The sequence below is a fragment of the Leptinotarsa decemlineata genome, unplaced genomic scaffold (genome assembly GCF_025532065.1).
Source record: "Leptinotarsa decemlineata unplaced genomic scaffold, Ldec_3_MD MMD2_tig00000505_RagTag_RagTag, whole genome shotgun sequence".
In the NCBI taxonomy this organism is placed as follows: Eukaryota; Metazoa; Arthropoda; class Insecta; order Coleoptera; family Chrysomelidae; genus Leptinotarsa; species Leptinotarsa decemlineata.
Window position 1 is genome coordinate 16,795,390 of NW_027412549.1, and position 10,930 is coordinate 16,806,319.

Below are 10,930 nucleotides of genomic sequence, written 5' to 3' on the forward strand. Positions count from 1 at the left end.
TCCTAGTCATCGCCAGATATTTCTTCAGTGCCAGTTTCCCAGGATCGCCCAGGGTGACTCTGGCAAGACTGCATCTTTTCATTCTATTCCATCTCTTTAGGGATTGAGCATGGGTATGACGTTTGGCTGGTTCGGCAATTGTGTCGAAGTCATTAGGCCGTTGGTGTTACTGGGTCCTAAAATTCTTAGTACAGCCGCTTCCTTGGCTAAAGAGTCGACAATGCGATTATCTCAACTCCTGTCGTGCCCTTCAACCACCTCAGGATAATGATATTATCTACCGAGGCTTTGGCTGAATCTTGGTGGCACTCTAGAATTAGCCCTGGGGTAACACTTTGTCTGTTCAAAGCTAATAGGGCTTGTCAATTATCAGTGCAAATTGTTTTGTTTCTGCCAATAATTCCCTTCCTTGTTATTTCTTTTGTGGCAATTGAGATACCAGCCACTTTTGTTTGAACCACGCTGGTATCTTTTCCCATTTCCCACTTGATCCTTGAGCTTAGTGATCTGGAGTGAACTCCACAACCTGAGCCTTCTTTGGTTTCTGAGCCGTCTGTATATATGAGTATTGCATTTGTAGCATCTGACTCTGTGTTCTGTTCTATTTGTATTTTGTAGAGTTTATTAAACACAAACCTGGGTTCAATTGTGTCATTGGCTACCTGCAGCAGACAGTAATGCAATTGAGCAGTAAGCATTTCTCGCCATAGGCTCAGCCACAATTGACCCATTCCTACTTCGAGGTTTACACCAGCCATGCGCAATCGTAACATAGCCATTAATACAACCTCCTTGACGTACAGGTCCAGAGAGATGTTATTCTCATGGCTCTTGTGATTTGTATAATTTTTGTATTTGATATAATTTTTGATATAATATTTTGATATAATTTTTGAATGGTCGTTGCTTGTACACCTTTCGGCCCCATGCAATGGCTCCATACGTGAAAATAGGTCTTATTATTGCAATGTAGATCCAGTTGAACACACGGGGTGAAAGACCCTACGCATCCCACTGTTCTCCGACATTGCTCATAAGCCACATATGCTCTTTTTGCTCTACTCTTTAGGTGAGAGTTCGATGTTAGCTTCCTGTCGAGGATAGTACCGAGGTTTTTCACCTCTTCAGAGAAATTTAGTTTGCTTTTGAATATTTCGGGAGGTTTTAAGCCTGATAAACTTCTTTTCCTGGTAAAAATCGACCATTCAACTATAATTTTTCCATTATACTATTTGCTGCTCGATCGGTATTACAGGGACTATAAAATGCAGATGAGAATTGACTTTTCTCCGCTAAAATTTCAGCGTCGATGTGAATTTGCTAAATATATATGCTTAACCTTATAAAGTAACTTTCTATCCTCTGCATCGCTCTGCATACACAAATATTTCTTCGGTGGTTGGAAATTTCAAATGAATCTATGTTGTGATTAGGAGTAAGAAAATCTTCATTTTTGAGGTAAACTGAAAGAGTTATCAGCGTTTTTTTTTATTGAAGAAAATTGAAGAAACTTTCATAAAAAAATCTTGTATGCATAAACATAATGAACATTCCAAACTAAATTTTTTACATAATTCGTCAGATACAGTTATGTCACCTAAAGAGACGCAAATGATTAGGTATGATGGATTGACAATTTTAAATCTCAATAATTACATAATGATATTTTTGTAGAGCAATGCCAGTTGATAAAATATTCACAGGACACTATAAAAGGTGGTTGGTGATAAGTTTTTAATCAGTCTAATTTTAGCATTGATCACTGATCAATTACTTCCGACCAAAAATATATTATTCACAATGCTGTACAAAGTAAGTACTTTCATTTAATTACGATGCATGTTTGTCGAAGCTATATATGTTCACTTAAATGTATGAATTGGGTAACAATGTTTGTAAAGAAACTGGCATAAAAGTGTTGATAGCTGTGCAAAAAGTAGTTTCGGGTGAAAAATTGTGAGCAAGAAATAAACTGAATTGAAAAATATTATGATAATTGGGAATGCAAAGTAGTGACTTTTATCAAATCAAATCAAAATATACTTTATTATCGAAAAAGTCTAGTTTTGTTGACAAAGTAAAAGTTACACAATACAGAAATGAAATAAAGGCAGAAGTACGCATCAATCAGATGAAATATTAATTAAATAAATGTGCACCTATTAAAATCGTTATTTGAACATTTCGCATGTATACATATACATAAATCACATGAATATAAGTTTATTCAATACAATGAATGTAAAAAAAATATAAAATATCGATGAAAATTGTTATTAGACCATTTTGTCAATTTTTCAACCTATAAGTTATCACTTCAAGCGGGTATCCTATACAATAACAGCAATAAAATCACAAAAGTATAAATAAATACGGAGAAATATTTTTAAATTTTGAACTGTGTTTGTGTATAAGACAAACCGTGTCCATAACAAAGAGCCAAAACGGTCAATATATTTTTTTTCTGCAAATAACTGCCTACATAAAATGCGTGGTCCTATTTTAAACACATATCTAATTACCCTCTTTTGCAGTTTGAGTACTGAATCTAGCAAACTAGAGTTACATACCCCTCAGAAAAGAATGGCATATCTCAGTTGAAATTCAATTAATTCATAATTTTCGTTCAGTCTTGACAGTACCAAGCTGCCTCGAAATAATTCTCATTGCATAGCACCCTGAGGAGATTTTATTCTTCAATTGGTTGACGTGTGCTTCAAACTTCAATTTACTGTCAATATATAGGCCCAAAAATGTTGTGCAATCATTATTTTCAACTATCTCATATTCCAAAGGCATATCTTCTAGAGTACATTTGAAAGCCATGTCTGTTTACCTTTTATTGAATGGAAGGAGATTCGAGTTGCAATAAGATTTGATTGCATTTATGCCTCTGGATATCTTATTATTCAGATCGTCAACAGTTTTACCATGCCATAAAATGGTGGTGTCGTCTGCAAATAAGATGATTTTTCCAGAAGTGTGTACACCCACTGAATCATTTATATATACAAAAAGAAGAGTGGGTCCTAAAATCAATTCTTGTGGCATCCCATAGGCACTATTGATATATTTTAAAATAGTATCGCTTTTCACGATTTAGACACAAACTTGAAGAAAAAGCCTTTTCGAAACAACTATTTATAGACATTGAATTACACGAAATAAAAAATACTTTTGAAACAACTATTTTTATGTGAATATCGATACATACAAAAATAATTATGTTTATTTGAATTCCATTTTTGGAAATAGTCTATAATTGTTTCGTAGCTTTCTACGATAACGATTTTTGAAGTTAAACAATTAACATTATATCCAGGTTAACGTTTCTGATCTTTTTGTAGGTTGTTATATTAACATTGGTAGCATCAACTGTTCTGGCTGCTGAAAAATCCTATGAGGCCGCTACTTCATTCGTGTCCTTCAATGATAACCACAACAGTATTCAGCATGTTCAATCTGACTCAGTCTTTGCGAAGAGTGCTCCTGTACATTATTCGGCTCCAATTCACTCTGTCTCTCCATATTCTGCACCTTCGAGAGCTTATGCTCCACCATCATATACTGCAGCCACTCATTCATCACGTTTGAATAATGAACCTCAAGGTTCATCACAGTATTATTCCTCTCCTTCTGTACACCACTCTGAACTCAGGACACATGTAGCTCACTCAGCTGCTCATGGAGATGAAAGACATGATGAAGAATACGTAAGTAGAGAATAATAAACTGATTCTTCGCTTTTTTTTTCAATGAAATATATTTTTGGGATTGAAGAAGTATTGAGAGATTGAACGACAGATGGCTTCAATAATTTGTTTTGTTGAAGAAGCCTTCCTCTCACAGTTTCGAAAATTGCATATTTGACTATCGATTTTTTTGTGTTGTTGAGAAAAACAGAACAAATTTTAGAAAAAAGAAATCAATGAAGATCGAAAACTTTTTTCGCGGCCAAGATTTTCAGTGTTACGATCTTCGTTCGGGTTTTGAAGGCCGTAGTGGTTTGGAACTGCATCCAGAACATGTGGCTAGCACAAGTGGCTAGCCATGAAACTAAAGACTTCTACAAGTCAAAATAATGAGGAAACTCAAACGGTTGCACTTGCGTTTCTACCTTACATCCCTAGGGTTACAGATAGAATCGGATATTCTATCTGTAACCCTAGGTTACAAAATATGTTACGTAGTTGGGGCTACTTTGAATGCCCAGGCTAGTCAGTAGAGAACGGTGTGAGTTCTTTGAACAACTTTGCTAGTTTCTGATTTTTAATGTGTCAAGCAAGTGAAAATATGAATGTTAAAAATTATTACATATATTTACAGAAAAAATACAAAGATTGACCCTGTTAGTATGATGGTATCACCTGTTTACTCCATCATGTCTCCTAGCAGAGATGTTGTTAAAGGTTATTGTTCCCTAGTTTAGTTCAATTGATCATTGTGGGACTGAACACTTCTTTGGGATAAACATGTTTTGCACTTCACCTGAATATAATTATGATAACAGGTGATGTAAATGTAAAATGGTTTCACATAAATATTCATTCATAGATACATCAAATAATATTCACAACAATTACTCTTAGTTATACTACTCTTGTATTGATGCGTCAATGGTTTATATATAAAAAATAAACTTGAATTCAGGAGTCAACATGTATGAGCAAAAAATAGTCTTATACAAAAAAAACAAACTTGAAATCACCACTGAATATGTCTTAGGGAAGAAAAAAATGTTTGTACCAAAAAAAATCACCACAAAAAAATTCACTAAATCATTTAAATTAGGAAATCGGATTATAACCTTAATTCACTAAATGTCTGTAATAACTCTACAAAGATATAGATAATGAGGAAAGATTGGTTATATTTCGATAGCTGTCAAACAAATTCTATGAACCGGAGATTTGTTCAACCAAGAGACAGGTCCCTTGCTCGAATCTGAATTCAGCGGCAGAGTGGAGCTTCTCGAACGATGAAGCAAAAATTTGGATTATGACTCAGAGTTTCTTTTATTTTCACCCTCTGTGATCAGCAATCGGATAGAAATCCCAGGACTTCTCGTCAAAATCGCCAGTAACCCCTCACACTAATTTTAGGGGTCTTTCACACCTGGAACGAGGGACACATTTTCTAAGCAGAAAATCACAGGACTTCAATTCTTACATCCGGCGAAACCCCAATTCATAAACAGAACTGGCTGGTATCTCAATCGCCACAAAAGAAATAACCAAGAAAATAATTTTTGGCAAAAACATAACAATCTGCACTGATAGCAGACAAGCACTATTAGCCTTGAACAGACAGCGTGTTACTTCAGGGCTGGTACTAGAGTGCCACCAAGATTTAGCCAAAGCCTCGGTTGATGATAACATTATCCTGACGTGGGTTGAAGGGCACGACAGGAGTAAAGGTAATCGCATTGCCGACTCTTTAGCCAAGGAAGCAGCTGGACTAAGAATTTCAGGACCCAGTGGCACCCACGGTCTGATGACTTCGACAATTGCGGAACTAGTCAAATGTTACACCCATGCCCAATCTTTGAAGAGATGGGATGAAATCAAAGGATGTAATCTTGCCACGATCACCTTGGGCGACCCTGGGAAGCTGGCGCCGAAGAAATATCTGGCGATGACCAGGAAAAATATACGCCTTACAATAGGATTTCTGACGGGCCACTGTCAGCTAAAGAAACATCTACATAATATGGGGCTAGTTGACACACCTCTATGCAGGATGTGTGAACAGGAGGATGAGACTCTCAAGCATGTCCTGTGCGAGTGCCCGGAGTTATCGTCAATAAAAGAGTGTGTGTTCGAGTCTTGGCCTACACCTGCCGATATAAAGGAGATGTCTCCCAGCGACCTGTCCACCTTCCTGGAAAGGACAGAATGGACGATGACCTAGGAGGACAACTCCTCGGGAGGATGTACAATTGGTCACATGTGGCCTAAGTGCGTGGGCTTACACTCACCCTCCCTACTCTACAGATACAGAGATAGAGAACCCCAATTCATCAACGAATGAAAAATAGATAGCTTGGGCTTAAATTCACAGTGATCACCATGAAATATTCAGATTTTTCAGAATCAGCATTATTACTTTCACATCCAAAAAAACCCAAAAAGAACCCATATAACGAGCTCTACCTTATCAACTAGGAAAATACAGCAAAGCCTGAGATCTGCGGGAGACAACAGAGATCCACTATCAGCTGCGGGGGTATACCATGCACCTGCGGGAAAGTTTATATCGGTACCACCAAAAGATCCATGGGTACAAGGCTAAATGAACATCGGAAAAACTGTAGATTAGGTCAAATAGAAAAATCGGCAGTAGCGGAACACGCGTTTAGTGAAGGAGATCATACCATATTGTTTGAAGATGTGAAACTACTTGCACCCGATCATGGATACCACAGTCGACTTGTACGGGAAGCCATAGAAATCCATAAATATACAGAAAACTACAACAAAAAAGAGAAGGCGATAACGCTTAACCGGATTTGAAATCCCATACTAAAAGATGTTAAGGGGACAGCAGTGCAACGCAATGTAACAGGTAATAATACTTCAGCCAATAACAACGCACCAACTAAAAAGGCGGGCTACCTGTGTCAACATAAACACAGCTTACGAACAAGAAATCACGGTGTGCCATCAGGATGAATAGACATCTGAAGATACCAGCCACTGGCGAAACGTTAGGACACAGTTCCAAACCACGACGGCCTTCGAACCCGAACGAAGATAGTAACGTTCTAATCATACCCTGATCGATACGCAGAAAGAGCTCATCGTCCCAGAGCTCGGATCGAACCAATAGTCACAATAGCAGTTATTTCATGATTTTAATCATGAATATATATATAACTTAAATCAGTTTTGAGGTCACATGGATGTATTTTTCAAATATCGATTGGACATTGCGATTAAATGTTAGTTTTAACAAAGTCATGATGGAATAATCCCAATGAATAATTATTTCTAACTGTCCAAAATATTGAGAAGTTATGGAAACACACCTACGATTCCAACTATAACCATAAGGATATCCTTTTGGAATAATAATGTATTAATAATAAGATAATGAATTTGGAATTTTGCTTTTCAGGCTCCAGCAAAATACGACTTCGCTTACGGAGTAGAGGACCACCACACTGGAGACATTCACTCCCACAAAGAATCCAGGGATGGTGACATCACTCACGGAGAGTACTCGCTTCATGAAGCTGATGGTACCATCAGAACCGTCAAATACACTGTCGAGAAACACAGTGGATTCAACGCTGTTGTTGAAAGATCTGGTCATTCCAAACAACAAGTTTCGAATGATATTCCGCAGTACAATCATCACTGATAATTTTAGTTTTCATGAATTCCTGATTGTTACCCATTTCTCACACATTGTTCATGTTATTGTTATCAAATATATTTTTCCAATAAATTTTTGATTTGTTTCAGTAATTGTGGTCTTAAAGTTTCCGGTTCACCATATTGGGCTATCAAATTACATTCAAATAATTCCTAATTGCATGACTATAACATAGCAAGTCAAAATAAATTGATGGAAAATGAAAGTTACGTCTTTTTTCAAAAGTGTCAAACATTTTGCACGGCAATTACTTTCTAGGATGATAAATCTTCCATTGAACGAATGGTTTCACATGAAGTAACACTGCGGAATAAACGTATATCAAATTAACAATATCCAATAATCAATTTTTTTCTGAAATAAATGTCGAAGTAAAGTTATAAATGTAAATGATTATTCGAATGATTCTTCTGAACAGAATAAAAAAAACATCAAATTAAATACAAAAAAGATTCTTATAGCAATGTATGAATGAATAAATACAGATGACGGGTGGTCGAAGGGGAACAAACAAGGAAACATGGAAAACAAGGTATTTTTTTTGTACCTTGGGAGCTGTTTGACTTCTCCATTTAGTCCAAGTCTCCAGAAAACACTTGCAGCCTCTTGGGCTTATTGCGTTTATTCTCCCATCTTTTCATGACACAGATTCCATCAGTCTCGTTCCCTGTACTAATTTGTACAGGTTCCGTGTTGAATGTTCGTCATATTCTTCTGGGCGTAATTTTGTACGTCCAGATATTGCCTGCCTCCTGTGATTCACTGCCTCACATTCGCATAAGATGTGTAGAGCTGTTCCTATCCCTTCGTTGCATAATCTGCAGCTGAGGTCTCCGTTGTACAGCATCATTTTATTCAGGTGTCCTCTAAGCCGACAATGACCGGTTAGTAACCCTGTAATTATTCTGAACCGATCCCTGCTATATTGAAGTAGTTCTTCACTTCTTTTCTCGGGCGATTCCCTAAAAAACAAGGTATAGTTCGAGTAAATGATATAGTGCAACCTAGCTTCCAACAAAAATATATTTGATAGTATATATAATAAATGTCTCATTTATATAGGTGAGTGGGAAGGTAGAGATTCAAATAACAGAGTGAAAATACTTCTGAATACTACTTACTAACATACAGTGTGACCCATTTTTAATGGAAACACCCCCCTAAAATTTGAAGTTGTAAATCGATTTTAATAATTTTTTTTAAATGTCAAGTACTAAAAAGTCTACCTTGGGACAAAATTTGAAATGTTTATTGATGTTTCAAGGCATACTACGATATTTTTTCTTAGTCGAAAATCGAGATTTTTTATTAGCGATTTTTTAATTTAAAAAATCACTACGCCACTGGATTTAGAGTGCCTCTAAACAGTTGTGACCAAAATTTTATGAGAAAATATTCATTATTAACAAAGTTATGACAACTCAAAAATTCGAAAACTTACACAGCTAACAGTCACAATATATATTTTTTTTTATGATTTCAATAATAAAGTGCCGCCAGATGAAAAAAAAAACAAATAGCGTAAATATTTTTAATGAAAGTAACGGAATTACATTCACACAATTCAACTAACAATGAAGCGAAAAATTTTATTAAACGTAACTAATAACTAATTATTGAAATGTTTGGATTCAGTGCAACAATTAATTCTAACTCATATTCTAGTAGCCCCTACTAATCGACCACGTGTTTCGATACGTGTGTCGTAGTGCTTACGAATGTTTCTGATTACGTTCCTTAGTTCTTGAGGGCTAATATGTACACATACCTGTCGAATTCTTGCACAGAGTTCATTTCTATCTCTTGAGCGGTTTTTGAAAACCTTTTGTGTGAGAAGTCTCTGGAGAAAAAAGTCCAAAACTGTGAAGTCTAGAGATCTGGGTGGCCACTCTATAAACGGACTACCACGGCCTATCCATCGGTTTGGAAAATGTTCGTTAAGCCATTGCCTCACAGCTCTGGCATAATGAACTGAACACCCATCTAACTGGACAATTGAATTTGATCGTTCATTGATTGGCAGCTCGTGAATAGCATCCCAAAACTCTGTATTTAAAAATTCTAGAAACCTCTGCGCATTGATGTTTTCCTCAAAAAAGAAAGGACCAATAATTCGTTCGTTCAGTATCCCACACCAGACGTTGATTTTTTGGGAATACTGGCTTTTACAGTTCATTACCCAGTTAGGATTATCCGCTGCCCAATAGCGACAATCCTGTGATGACACTACTCCATTTGTAGTGAAAGTGGCTTCGTCGATATATAAAATATTTTTTTAGAAATTTCTATTGTTCAAATATTCCCCTTGGGCCCATAAACAATATTCCAGGCGTCTTGCTTCGTCGCCTTCTTGAAGTATGTGTAAAAATTTTGGCTTGAAAGGTTCAATATTCTTCGCCTTGAGACATCTCCGAATAGTTTCTCGTGGAATATTCAAATCTAAAGTGGCATTCCTCATACTGACATTAGGATTATTTCCGAAATAATCTAAAATGATTCATCATTCTTGTCATTCCTGTTTCGTCTTTGTACAGGATTACTTTTTAACATCATTTTTGATACTGCACCAGTTTCATGGAATATTTTATTTACCGTACCGCAGCTAAAACGAGGACGATCTGGGTGTCTCTCATTAAATACTCTACAAACCTCTCTAGCACTTCTAACGTCATCTCCCGAAAGGCGTACAATTTCAATTTTCTCTCTCACGCTCAATCTTCAGCCATGACACAAAATAAATCGAAGAACTGTGAGGTGAATATTGTTGACAATAGTACACTTAAATCTTTCACAAGTGTCAAACTGTAATATTATTTCACTGGCAGCTAGAGATTTAAATTGAAATATTAGGTCTTAGTTTTAGTTAATTTGCGTGAAAACTTGAATGTAATTCCGTTATTTTCATTAAAAATATTTACGCTATTTGTTTTTTTTTTCATCTGGTGGCACTTTATTGTTGAAATCATAAAAAATATATTCTCATGGCTATATCTGTTGATATAGGGTGTTTTTTGTAACTGTTAGCTGTGTGAGTTTTCGAATTTTTGAGTTGTCCTAACTTCATTAATAATGAATATTTTTCATGAAATTTTGGTTACACCTGTTTAGAGGCACTCTGAATCCAGTGGCGTAGTGATTTTTTCGATAAAAAAACCGCTAATGAAAAATCTCGATTTTCGACTAAGAAAAAATATCGTAGTATGCCCTAAAACTTTAATGAACATTTCAAATTCTGTCCCAAGGTGGACCTTTTAGTACTTGACATTTCAAAAAAAAATTATTAAAATTGGTTCACAACTTCAAATTTTAGGACCACCGACAGACTGCTTCCGAATATTGACTCCCCTTCAATTTTGAAGTAATAAACCATCTGAGCATACCGAACAAACAAATTTTTTTGTTACAAGTCTTTTACAGAAAGTTCACCTTTGAGTCAGTAAGGTTGGTTGTTGTTTCATCATCATTCATTTGCCACACGTACCTACAAAATCGTAGATTCTACATGGGAGGCAAAGGTTTGATACTTTCACTGGAACTTGGGCATTTTGTAAAC

General features: G+C 36.1%; 1 protein-coding gene across 1 annotated transcript; it reads left to right on the plus strand.

The window, feature by feature from the left end:
- The first annotated feature begins 1,713 nt into the window (after window positions 1-1,713).
- Window positions 1,714-7,451, plus strand: LOC141481822 (uncharacterized). Its single transcript, XM_074174081.1, has 3 exons — window positions 1,714-1,812; window positions 3,348-3,713; window positions 7,117-7,451. Exons 1-3 carry the CDS (start codon window positions 1,801-1,803, stop codon window positions 7,360-7,362), a joined length of 624 nt encoding a protein of 207 aa, XP_074030182.1. The 5' UTR covers window positions 1,714-1,800; the 3' UTR covers window positions 7,363-7,451.
- Window positions 7,452-10,930: the final 3,479 nt, after the last annotated feature.

Coding starts and splice junctions, on each gene's coding strand:
- LOC141481822 (XM_074174081.1), top strand. Junction 3,714..7,116: donor AAAGACATGATGAAGAATAC/GTAAGTAGAGAA, acceptor TTTGCTTTTCAG/GCTCCAGCAAAATACGACTT.